Source organism: Phallusia mammillata, chromosome 4 (assembly GCF_965637545.1).
Source record: "Phallusia mammillata chromosome 4, kaPhaMamm4.hap1.1, whole genome shotgun sequence".
Taxonomy (NCBI): Eukaryota; Metazoa; Chordata; class Ascidiacea; order Phlebobranchia; family Ascidiidae; genus Phallusia; species Phallusia mammillata.
In genome coordinates, this window is record NC_137255.1 from 12,574,075 (window position 1) to 12,587,309 (window position 13,235).

At 36.6% G+C, this 13,235-nt stretch overlaps 2 protein-coding genes and 1 non-coding gene across 5 annotated transcripts; 1 reads left to right on the top strand and 2 right to left on the bottom strand.

Annotated features, from left to right (window-relative positions):
• Positions 1–1,512: 1,512 nt before the first annotated feature.
• Positions 1,513–4,140, bottom strand: LOC145223471 (uncharacterized). Its single transcript, XM_080089888.1, has 3 exons — positions 3,955–4,140; positions 3,325–3,792; positions 1,513–1,539 (listed from the first exon to the last, which is right to left on the bottom strand). The coding sequence occupies exons 1-3, from the start codon at positions 4,138–4,140 to the stop codon at positions 1,513–1,515; spliced, it is 681 nt and encodes a 226-aa protein (XP_079946014.1).
• A 4,301-nt stretch (positions 4,141–8,441) lies between these two features.
• Trnas-gga (transfer RNA serine (anticodon GGA)) lies at positions 8,442–8,515 on the bottom strand. The gene has a single exon. It is a non-coding gene; the product is annotated as a tRNA-Ser (tRNA).
• A 1,082-nt stretch (positions 8,516–9,597) lies between these two features.
• Positions 9,598–12,426, top strand: LOC145223357 (N-acylglucosamine 2-epimerase-like). Of its 3 annotated transcripts, none has more exons than XM_080089772.1 (8): positions 9,598–9,663; positions 10,078–10,229; positions 10,935–11,107; positions 11,214–11,447; positions 11,643–11,724; positions 11,784–11,889; positions 11,950–12,151; positions 12,234–12,426. In XM_080089772.1, the coding sequence occupies exons 2-8, from the start codon at positions 10,133–10,135 to the stop codon at positions 12,393–12,395; spliced, it is 1,056 nt and encodes a 351-aa protein (XP_079945898.1). In that variant the 5' UTR covers positions 9,598–9,663; positions 10,078–10,132; the 3' UTR covers positions 12,396–12,426. The 3 variants fall into 3 exon arrangements, with proteins under 3 accessions (XP_079945898.1, XP_079945899.1, XP_079945900.1); XM_080089773.1 differs by having other exon boundaries at positions 10,962–11,107; XM_080089774.1 differs by lacking the exon at positions 9,598–9,663 and adding an exon at positions 9,676–10,008.
• The last annotated feature ends 809 nt before the right edge of the window (positions 12,427–13,235 follow it).

Here is a 13,235-nt window from a genome sequence, read left to right on the forward strand (position 1 = left end):
AAGTTTGGACACCCCTGATGTGCATCCCACTTGTGTTTTGTGTTGATAACCCAGTATTTACCCCGGTATGCCACCTAAAATGGGTGAGTTTTTGAACAGTGTCAGATTTGGCTGAAATGTGGATAGCTTGTAGAGCAGGGCTTCCCAACCTTTTTACGCTCTCGTACCACTTGGAGGCTCTGTACTGCCATGCGTACCACTTCTTGCAGAACGAGTAATTTAGTCGCATCATATTATATCAAGAAGAAGAACATTGTCCTACTACATTAACAATAAAGCAAAACAACTAAATTTAATGAGATTTTTGTGTTTGTTTACCGTCCACCAATTGGCGGAGCAATCATTTGACAAAATTAACGCCCACTGTCCCAAAGCGTTGTACGGCTTTCCAAAGCAAGTGTGCTTCTTGTTGACAATTGACATGACCTGTATTTTGTAGATTGCAATGATACAAAACAACAGAAATAGTTGCGTAACAATAAGAATAGGCTTAGGGATTTTTTTTGTAAACAAAACCAGATAAACAATTAAAAATATAAAGTTGAGAATCCAAGTTTTTGTGAAAAACGGGAGCTACTGGCGTACCACCTGAAAAACCTTCGCATACCACTAGTGGTATGCGTACCACAGGTTGGGAACCGCTGTTGTAGAGTATGCCATTTATAGGTGTCAATTGTTGTGTTTAACTCTGTAGCCCCAACATTTAATCCACCAGCCCCCTAAAATAAGTGAATTAAAAAAAAACACGTCAGAATTAAACGAAATTTACAAAACTTATTGAACATATTATTATAAGTCCTCGAATGTTTTGTTTTGAAATGGGTGACTATTTTTACCTATGTTCAAATCAAATGCAAATTGGACAACTTGGGGAATTTGCTATTCATAGGTATCTATTTTTTGTATTACACTGAAATGGAAAAGGTGGAGGAAAAAGACACACGGAGTATTAGAAATTGTGTCAGAAAATACATTTTGCTGGTAAAATAACAGCTTAGACAGCTCATAGTTGTGTGTGGTGGTAAAAGGGGCATTAGCTTATTTGTAAAACTTGTATATGATTGATGCCCACAGAGTTCCTACACAAGGAAATTTCATGACTGTTAAGACTCTCTAAAAAATTTTTTTTTTCGACAAACACAGAAGTCGAAAAGCTTTGAGCCTTATGTTGACAACAAATTCTACACTGGCATGGAAGAGGTGTTTGTACACCTGTTAAGGACATAATATGTTCTATATTATATCCCCTTAATACTGATGGCAGATGGTTAAATTTCTGCTTTTTTTTATAAAAGCCTGGTAATTGCATTAATTATTTGAATCAAGCTAGAGGTGATACTTAAGGTTTTATAGCGTTTGAATTCAAGCAACAGCAACTGGGACCACTGAAACTGTGCCTGAAGGCCTGACTTTTTAGTTCTGTTTTGTCTTTTACCACAAACATTGGTTTATTTTCCTGACTATGAATCCACTGTGAATTGTTTCAAATACCTTTCCATTGTTTTTTCTACATTAACTGGTCCAACCTCCCACTCCCTTCTGTGAAGACAGACAATGTTTTTACAAATTTGAATTCATTATTTCAAATGTATGTACAATCAAAGTGTTTTTATCTTGAATAGTTTTGTTTTTAAAAATTTGTTAATGCCAACACCACTACTCAATACACTAGGAAATTGCCTGTTTGGACAGTGGACAAATAAACCAACAGGTTATATATTTTATAGTGTAATACAGTATCTAGTTATATTATTTGGAATGAATGACAGTAGGGTTGATGATTTTTGTCTTTTTGGCTTCAAAATGTGGCAGTGTCATAAACATTAGCAAGAAATTTCAAAATAATTGGTTGAATTTTAAAAAATGCCTGAACTTTTAAATTTTATCTTCCAAATCCAAAAAGGCCCGTGCTTGATTAACTTGCCTCAAGTTCTAAATACATATATATGTGGAGAATAATGTGTTTTTGTTTGTAGAAATGCTATCAAATATTGTTATCACTGTGTTAGCATGGTATGTCGGAAGCACTAAATTAAATAGAGCTTTTGCTTTTCAGAAATACTATTAGTGTACATAACTGCAATCCTTAAAAAATGAATCAAGAAAGCCTAAGCAATTTTGACTGTATTATGAAAGTGTACAAGGAAGGGATCGATGAAATGCTAGGCGATCCACTGTTAAGTGATCTTCCACAGGAAATAACAGTTGAGGAGGTACAGTGCTAACCATAGGCGTTGATTTTGTTGTGTGTGTGGACTGGTAACTTTGGTAAAGCCAATTGTTTTTTATGGGTCACCTTCTCTAAACATTTTTTCTTCTCACTGTGGTTGTTTTTAAGGACTTCGTCAATAAAACATGACATAGTCTAATTAAAATTTACCCATATATATTGTAGTTGGAAATCTGAAGTTGTGCACTGTGAATTTTTGTGTTGCTTGCCTAGTGAATAATAGGTTTTTGTTCAGTCGCGAATGGCCTCAGCTTAATGGATGACTCCGTATGAGCTTCTACGCATGAGGATGAGTTGCTTAATGCCGTAAAGGCAGTGGCCGTTACTATTATGGTTGGTCTTGCTACTATGCTACTATACAGTGTTTACTTGACAAAATTTCAAACACTGGCAGATTTGGGACAAAAGTTTACAGGAGTGTGCTGTAGATTGGGCTACCGTTGTTTGGTATTGTGTGCAAAACCCTATCAATTCAACTATTCCCTAAACAGGGGGAAATTTGTAAACAATGTGTGAATTGAATGAAATTTCGAAAGTTTTTAGAATGTACCATTTCTAGTTGCAGATTGTTGTGTTTTACCTTGTAGCTTCAACATTTTACCCCACTAACCTTCAAAATGGGTGAAATGTGGAATATTAGGACACCCAACACCCCCTCCTCTGGATATGCCACTGTCATGATCATCATTTTTTTGTCCCGCTTAATCCTTAATTGTGGGTTGTGGGGGCAGCAGTTTAAGATTAAGCCTCCACACTTCATTATTTTGCACCACTTCCTTCACTTCATTTAGATCAGGGGTCTCAAACTCAAACTACTTTGGGGGCCAAAAACAAACGTTTGAGTAAGTCGGGGGCCGCACTACTGATGTAGAAAAAAAAACTTTCAACTTGATCGAGCTATAGAGTTCGAGGTCGTACAGTGGGCCGCTTCCCTTTTGGTTTTGCAAGCAAAGATTGTTTGGGAAGCCTTTCCTGGCATTTCTGCTAACATGGCCAAACCATCTCAGCTGGGATCTTTCGATTCGGAGAAGTAGAGGATCGATGTTCAGAGTTTTGCGCATTTCAGAGCTACATACTTTGTCAAGTAAACTAACCCCTTCCACCCTATGCAAAAACCTCATTTCGTATGCTTGTACATGTGATCGAACTTTGTCAGTCATTATCCACGACTTATGACCATAAGAGAGTATGAGAATGAAGATAGTTTTGAATACCGACATCTTCGCCTTCTTTGACAATTCTCGCTTCATGACAACCGAATGCTGCAATGCTCTCATCACAGAGCTTGCTTTTCCAGTTCTGACATCGATTTCGGTGTCTTGTCTCCCATCACTTGTAAATGCGACCCCAAGATATTGAAACTTCTCAACCTGTTTCAGTGAAACTCCATCTACTTGTAAATTACGCTGATCAGGTTTTCTGGAAAGATGAAGTGCCTCAGTTTGCTTTGTGCTGATTTTCACCCCTGCGGTGTTACATGCCACAGCAAAGCTGTTTACTGAGTGTTGGAGGCCAGATTCAGTAGAAGCAAGCAAAGCCAGATCATCTGGACAAGCAATCGACTAATTTTAAAGTTCCCAATCGTGACAATCATCAGTTTGGCTGCACTTGTCAATCCAGTTCATGTAGATAACGAAAAGAAGTGGTGACAATACACATCCTTGTCAAAGACTAACCCCCACATGGAATGGTTTAGATTGTTTGCCATTCACGCGAACACAAACCTCAGGCTGATAGTAAAATGACTTAATGGCCACATTGGCCAGCAACAACTGGCGAAACATGCGAAGACGTCTTTGGCATACTCCCATGATTTCTCGAAAACTTGCTTCAATGAGGTCCGTAGTGCTGCGACCGGGACGAAAACCACACTGCCCTCTTCCGGTTTTGTTTCCACTATTTCTCAGCATTTTTGTTCAAGGCACTTGGCATACACCTTTCCTGGCAAACTAAGCTACAATATTCCTCTGTAGTTCGTTCATTCCTTACGAACGCCTTTCTTGAAAATTGGAATAACTACGCCTGTTTGCCAGTCTTTAGGTGTTTTGCCAAGTTTCCACGCCACTTGACACACTTGTATTAACCCCAAATTTTTTTCTCTTTCCAGAGCTTTTAACATTTCAGGTCAGATTTCATCTTCACCAGCAGCCTGTCGGATTTTAATCCTCGTACTGCTATTGCAACTTCAGCTGCTGTGAAGACTTCCTTGTCTCCTGATTGGACCATTTGCTGTGTATCAACAGGAGTTGCCTTTACTGGGTTCAAAAGATCTTCAAAGTATTCTCTCCATCGTGCAAGTATATTCTTCTCCTCATGAAGGATGTTTTCATCTGTGTCCTTGATGAAGCTTATGGCATTTGATCTCTTACCACACAAACGGCGGATGGTCTGCCAAAATACTTTGTTTGCCAATGTGTAGTTGGAATCCAACTGATGACCAAACTCCTCCCAACAATTCTCTTTGGACTTTTTAACTGCTAAAGTGGCAGCTTTCCGCACTTTAGAGTAACGCGATTGCAGTTCCTGTTTTGCAACAAAGCCTTAAATGCATCCTTCTTTGCACGAATCACTGTTTCACATTCTCATTCAACCAAGTTTTTTTTTTTTTCCGTCACTCTGAGTCCTTTTCACCCCCAATATTCAGCAGCATATGAAATTATAGCCGTTTTGAATGATTCCCATTCCATCTTAATGTCCTCAGATACATCTGGAAGTTGTGTGAACTTTGATGACATGCTCGATGCAAACTTCTTTCTTACTTGTTTCTCTTTTAAAGCCTACCATTTGGTCCTATATGTCACGGTTGACTTACGGGATTTTTTGTTAGGCCAAGGATTCAGAATTCGTAAGGAACATACCACTAGGTGGTGCAAAAAATGCAACAATCTATCAAAGATCTTTGGCCTAAATTAGGTCTATACCAAGTATACTTGTGAACACCTCTGTTTTCGAAAAAGGTGGTCATAATGCTAAGTCCGTTGCTACAGCAAAGCTGCAACAAATACCGACCATTCTTGTTAAACGAGGCATCTCCATGTTGTCCAATCACACCCTTCCATGTTTCATTGTCCGTTCCAAGGTGTGCATTAAAATCGCCCATGAGGATAATGGATTAAGATGGTGTCACTCTTAGAAGAGCATTGTTTACTTCATCCAGAAAAGCCTGATATTCACTCGTAGATATGCCACTGTGTGTAAGGTAATATGTAAACATATGAAAACTCGGAGTGAAAGTCTTAACTGAGAAGTGAGTCCATACAGCTTCAGTTGTTGGAAAAGACTTGATTTCAGAACATGATGATTCTTATTGAATTAAGAAATATCATGGTTTTAAACTAAAGATTGCTTATCAACTTTTTGGCTAATTGCTGTCAAGGATAACAACAACAGCTTTCGACTTCAATAAAAATGAAAAAGGGGGAGAGCTGATTGCCTATTTCGTTTCGGATTCAGTTTAGCAGCAAAGTGCTTTGTCAACTTTGGCATGTTCTACAGCAGGGATGTCAAACATGTTGTGGCATGTTCTACAGTAGGGATGTCAAACGCCGGCCGGCTGCATGCGGCCCTGAAGAGTTTTTGTGCGGCCCGCGAAGTAACTAGAAGTTATGTGTTTTACTCAGGCGGAATACCTTGTCATCCCATTGAGTTCACACAATACAATCCATGTCTATAAGTGGTATATGAAAATTCAGTGTGAAAAACCACTAAATCTGTCGCTATATTTTATTTATCAAAACAAATGCATTTCGCTATAAAAAGCATCATCAGTGTCTAAAAACAAAATAAAAAGCGGGATAAAAGCAAAAAATACAAACAACACGCAACCCCAGAATAACCGCAAAAAGTCTTTCCTCTGTCTTACAGGACTGCAAATGCAGACCGGCAAGTATGGCGCTGATAAAAACCACGAAAAAGGGCGAGGAAAAGATAAGGGCGCAAAACGAAAAAACAAACACGATTGTAACAACAAAGCGATTGCAGTCAACGAACTGCCGGAAGGACCATCGCTTGAACATTTATTGTGGTGCCCGTTAAAATTAGCCATTTGTTTTCACAAACGTCTAATTTTTCAGTCCGAGGTTTCTCTACAAAAACCACATTATAACATTGTGCAATGCCTAACTTTTTTTGGAAAAGTCGGAAATGTTTATTGTGGTAGTGCTGAAGAAGGGCCGCGCGGTCACCCCCTACACTTATGTCGGACGTCCGCCAAACAGCTCGATGTGAATTCCATCGGGTCGAAAACTTATTTTTTGTTTGGCCAACATATTGTTCTTCACACACCAAACACGTGGCAACATATATTCCGTAGTTACGACACGAAAGTTGCTGACACTGAATTTTCTTGATCTGATTTTAATGACCCTGAATCGTCGCGGTCGTTTTACTTGAAAGGAGATTTCAATAATAAGAAAAGAATTACGAAGTGGTATATGAAACGTTTTAATAGGATGATCGAAATAATCCATCTTAAAATCAGCAGTTGCGATTGTTGCATCATCATATGCCATTGTTTTCACACAAAGCAACAAAGGACAGTTGGTTCTTTCGCTACACTGTGTATCTGTTTGTAATATATTAAAATATTGCCTTTTAACTTTGATAATGGAATTAATAAATCTTTTACTTTATATTCATGCAATTTTGTTGTTGTCATGTTCAACTGTAAAAAATGTTTCGATAGTGCGGCCCCTCGACTTACTTAGAAGTCTGTTTTTGGCCCTCAAAGCCGCTAAAGCGAGCAGCATCAGCTATTATACCTGTTATCCAATTGCCCCAAAATAGTTAATTATGGGTCCCCTTCCCTGAAGGGGACACATATTGTTTTTGTCCATATTTTTTATCATATTTTTAACACAGATTTGTTCCCACGTTTTGGTCAAGAAAGAATGGTTCAAACTTTTTCAAATTTACACACATTATAGATATTGGTCTAAAGATGGTCCATGTGAATTCTGACCCCGTTGGATCCCTCGGTTCACCCACAGCCCCCCAAAATGTAATTTTTTTAAAACGGCTATACTTGCTGAAGTACTTCATTTAGGAGTTATATGCTTTGGTTTTTGGTGCAATATAAGGTATTTCAAATAATTTTGTACCTTAAAAAAAAGATTTACCCATTTTCACCCCTTAAACCCCCAAAATATTCGTTTCTATCTAACACTGGTTTGTTAATTGCGTTTGGTCAAGAAAGAGTGCTTTAAATTTATTCAAATTTGCACAGATGTTAGTTATTGTTCCGAATTTGATCCTCCTGAAGTTTGACCCCAAACGACCCAGCGGTTCACCCACAGGCCCCCAAAACAAAAAAAACGGCTGTATTGACCCATTTACATAATCTGAGGGTTTCATGCTTTGTTGGTTGCTGCAATGTAAGCTATTCTAAATAATTTTGTAACTTTTTATTGGATTCACCCATTTTTACCCTTTAAACCCCCAAATAATAAGTTTTAGGCAAGAAATACAAGCCCTAATGTGCTGAAATGTTAAACAATTGTTTGCAGTAGGTTATTCGTTTAGTATTTAAAAATTTGCCTTAATCGGCCAAATATATACTTTTGCAGCCCATAATATGTGTACACTGTCAGTCAGATAGAAGTCTCAACTCTCAAGGGAGTAATTCACTTGTTTACGATTAAGGCGGGTGAATGCAGCAGGAGTGCTCAGCTTGACGTCCGCCGGACGTTTCATGAGACAGTTGTGTTGGTGATTAGATGTTAGCTGTTTTTGCGCAGCTATGCTATGTCGTTTTATTAAGTTATCAAACACATTTTCACTTTTGGAAAATTGTGTTTAAAAACTGACCTTGAACGACAATATTAAGGTCAAACCATGAGAATAAATTGAAAGTATTTATCCTGTTCTTATTTACTGTTTTTTGTAATTATATATATGACAATAATGATGCAAAAAGAATACGGACAAAACTTTTAAAGTTGGGTTAAGGCGAAAGTTGTTTAAGTTTTTCCTTAAGAATCTAAAAATAACCAGGATGTTTGTTTACCATAAATCCGCACAAACCCGCGTGTGGGGACCCATTCGTTTTTGCTTGCAAAAACAATCATATGTGTAGATCAAATGATGTGTATAGTAAATTGGTAAATATCTAACAATGAATCACAGTACGCCAGGCCCATTGAAGGCGCTATACCGAATCAGCCGGTCACCAAGCATTCACCACCATATGGCAAGGCGTAGGCTAGAAAAATCTAGCCTGCGGTGGGATTCGAACCCACGACAGGAGTCTTTCCGGGACTCGCGCTCTACCAACTGAGCTACACAGGCCCAGTGGAGAATCCGCCGAAAGGGCTGATCCCAGTTATGAATTTATGTTCATCTTATCTAACAATGATTGTGTCTTATTTTTGCTGTTACCAACTCGCATATGCATATGTGTGGGGACCCATTAGATTATGCTTGCAGAAACAATTATGTTATAAAGTGCCAGGAAAAAGATAGGGACCCAATGAAATGTAGGTGCCAAATATATATCCATTATAAATATAGTAAATGGTATATGTGATACATCGTTAAATATGATATAGTATATATAAACTGGCAATATATAGAAAAACCACTATTCTAGTTTTAGCAAAAGCTTAAAAATGTCTTCATTGCTTCTCTGCTGTCTAACTTACTTAGCAAAAATGCTGCTGCATTTCACTGAGTGTTAAAGCTCGCCAGTGACAAAGAAGAGATCATTGGCAAAAATTTATGTACATGTTATTCCAATTTTGGAAATAGTTGGGTAGCTTTACTTTTTTACGGTTCTGATTAAAGGCTGGTTGTTTAAAATTAAATAAGTAGTCAACATGCAGTGTGTATGTCAATGGTAGAACCTTTTTATGTTTTAAAAAGGCACAAGAATTAATGTATATATGTTTCTTAAATGTAATTGATTTTTTGTTTATTTTAATTTTTTTATAATTGTTCATGCAATCAATGTAATTGAATTTAATAGAAATAAAACTTGAACACATTTGCACAATAATCATGAGATAAAAGTCTCCAAAGTTGCTCAGGCAACTCATAAAGTGGAAAATAAACCAAAACTATGTGAAGAGTTAATTTAAAAATATTTTTTAACACTTTTTGTTTTCTTCGTTTGTAGATTAGATCTATAATTGCCCTGGAACAAGGACAAGCAATCACTGTAAAAGTTCGAAAGATGAATGGGGAAATATATCCTGTAATAATAAAACAAACAGCCACAGTATTGGAGTTGATGAAAGCAGTGGAAAGACATGTCAGCTTGAAACAACAAAGAAGTGGCGATGCAAAAATTATTAGTTGGAAATATGTCTGGAAATCATATTGGTTGACATTTGAAAACGAAAAACTAATTGATCAATCCAAAAAGTTAAAGGATTATGGCATTTGCAATCGCAGTGAAGTAATATTTGTAAAACGTCTGAGCAGAAAGTAGATTAGATGTAAGTATGTGGTGTTTTTTAAATAATCTCGCTTACATATTTATAACATATATATAAACACATCGTAAAGCACTGTTTTTCCTGTTTTTCAATGTTGCCCCATTATTTTAACTAAAACTTTTTTAAGCTGAATAGTGAGTGAAAATTATTCATTAACCATGTTAAATTAGTTTACTCATTAACTTACATGACAAACAAGTATGTAGTGTATGATTTTAGCTAGCAAATAATTTGCAACAAAATGAACAGTAGACCATTACTAAAAAAGTGGCTAAAGATTATTCAAGATGAGCTTGACCAAGTAATTGATTTTTGGGTAAAATACTCACATGATAAGGAGCATGGGTACTGTATTTGTATATGAATTGGTGTTTTGTAAGTGTTTTGTAAACATGCAGATAACTTGATTTGTAGAGGATTTTTTACTTGTCTTGCTGATGATGGAGCTGTGTTTGATGAAACAAAATACATGTGGTTACAAGCAAGGCAGGTGTGGATGTACTTTAGGTTGTACCAGGATGTCCCAAGATTAAAAAACAGGGATATTTGGAATCCTGCTGTAAAAGGTAAATATAAATTTTAACTCGGGGTTCCTGCGGGTATGGAAAACCTGGAAAAGTTATGGAATTTAAAATTAAAAATTTTTAAGGCCTGGAAAAGTTTTGAAATAAGCCAACTATTGCAAAAGTCCTTGAAAAAGTATGGAATTCAATGCCTGAAAATGCCAGTTAGAGATAGGAATTTCAAATGACCTAACATTTGTATATTTGTTGCAAGTATGGTAAATTGGCTACATATACCAAAGTCTCTTTTCTAGTTTTGCTATGGGAATTGCTCGATTTTTTTCGATTAGGATTATGGAAATTCGTTTTTTTTTTCGTGAAAAGTTTTGGAAAAGTCATGGAATTTATAAACAAAAATTGCGCGGAAACCCTGGTAACTATTTGAAAAGCGGAATTTGATAAAGATGGGGAACATAACTAATGTACATAAAATGCATTAGCTTTAGATGTACATAAATTGTGTTTTTTACTTGTTATTACCACCCTTCCTTGATATGTTTTGGGTGCCCTTTTATGAAGTGGACAGTTTTGTTGTTTTTGTACTTTTTTATGTGCCACACCAGTTTGTTCCTGATTTTTAGTCTGTGAAGAATGTTGGGACTGTAACTCCTAATGTTTTCCGAAGTAATTTTCTGGTAACTTACTCTTGTGTCCTTTCCTAATAATATTTTTTTGTGTTGCACCAGTCACAAAATTGTTGTATTGTAGGTGCTGATTTTCTGTTAAAATGTTTAGTTGAAAAAAACTCTTGTACCCGATGCCCATTTTCTGTAACAAAAGATGGACAGGCTATCAAAATTCAAAGAAATTTGTTTTCTGAGTGTTTCTTTGTCATGGCCATGTCAGAAACATGGAGAGCTACAAATGTTGACAAATACAAGGTATGCGAAGTATATATTTGATCTGAGCCAAATTGTTGTTTGATAACAGCTGAGTTTGGTACTTCACATAACTGTGTTGTCAAGAAACTGCCTGTTATTTTTTTAGGTTGCTGCAGTTAGTTTTATGCAAAAAATCAGACATTGGTGTATTGTTGACGATTCAGCTCTTGGTGCTGATGATCTACCTGGAACTACGAAAACTTCTAAACTTGCTGTCGCCATGATGTCATTGTGCCTCTGTGAACAGATGCACATTTCAAACTTACAATGGGAAAATTTATCTGGTGATGAGGAAAAACTGGAAGACTGGTCGGTTAGAAACCTTTTGTCACATGTTCAGGTAACTATTAATTTGGGCTATTAATAGGGGTGGTGTTAGTAGGGTAAACATCATTTCAAAAAAACCTTAGTGTATATGTAATGGTAATAATTATGTTAAAAGTTATCATTCTAGTTTGTAAAGCTGAAGCTTAACAAATATTTCTTGTGAAAAGCATACAACCATAAATTGTTGTGTGCTTGTTTGTTTTCCCAGAGGAGTGGCACAGTTGTTTTAGAGTCGGTTTCTCTCAGTGGTCAGGAGATACCGGGAGCTGATGGAAGGCTGTATGTTCCAGGTATGTAACATGGGTAACAGAAAACATGAATCAATCAAGTTTAAATACCTTTATTATAGGGCATGCCATAGAATGTGGTTGGTTCCTATTGCAACATGCTCTACAGTGCAACAATGTGATGCTTGCAGAAAAGGCTTGTCTGTGTTTTATTGATGCTGCATTTAGGTCAGTAGAGTAACATTTTTACTTTTAACTTAAACTTTCATCAGTGTGACCTTTTTACAGCAAAGGATGGGATGCAGATAATGGTGGACTGTTTTATTTTCTTGATGCTGATGGATATTGCCCACTTCAGTTAGAGTGGAACATGAAACTATGGTGGCCTCACTGTGAGGCCATGATTGCATTCATCCTTTCATATAAGTTCAAAAAGGAAACTCGACTTTTGGATAACTTTGTTAAAGTTGCAGAGTATACTTTTTCAAAAGTGAGTGCTTGTGCCCTAATGCTGTAATTTTTTAGAAGTATACATATAAGTTTAAGTCTTAGTAAACAACAGTTTTTTTAAGTTTTCAGACAAAAAGGGTGAGTGGTATGGATATCTCAATAGAAAGGGAGAAGTGTCAAGTAACTTTAAAGGTGGACCCTGGAAAGGATGTTTTCATGTGCCCCGTGCAATGTTAATGTGTGAAAATATACTACTTGAGTTGATTGATTCATGTGATAAATAAAGTTTTCTTTGTGTTTGTATTAACACAGTGATCAGTTGTGTTTATTTTGCTTGGTGAAAGAGATCATAGTGACACAACAAAAGGATATTCACTGATCATTTTCATTCCCTGCATAAAGGTCACTTGTTTTCCTGGATTCTTAAAAGTAGTGTTATTTTTAGGTATAACTGACTAGAAAGTAGTATGGTGTAACACTTTAACTGCATCAAACACAAACGTGGTGTACTTTATGACCATTAAAATAATTTGTAGCTATTAGCACAACACAATTTTTAGCATGCTTTTGGACATGACTCAACTTGCTCATCACATGAAAAACGTTGGTAAACAATTTTTTTTAAATATAATGCCCTTGGTATAGGCAGCAAGGGAAACACTTTGCTGGTCTAGTTTCAATCTTGCCCCACGGAAAAACTTTAAACATTCACTTGATTCCAGTACATAGTGCCTCACACCAACCTGTGTACTGTTTTAGTTATGTACCCTATATCAGTGGTGGGATTCAGCCGGTTCGCGCCGGTTCTATAGAACCGTCTTACAAAATTTTATGAGATCAGCGAACCAGTTAGCATTACTGGTCACTGCCAATGGATTTTTTGTAACAGAACCAGCTGAAAAATATGACTTTTGTAATAGAACCTGCTGACAAAAAATTTGAATCCCATCACTGCCCTATATACCTATGGACTGGATTAGCTGGTTAGTTGTGGTTGAATAAAAGTAACAAAGCATTGCACATACACTATAACCTTCTTTTGAAACGGTAATATATTCCCTACACTTTTTTATATTGGGTCCTATATTAGCTATTGTGTTATATTTTATAACATTAATTATTTC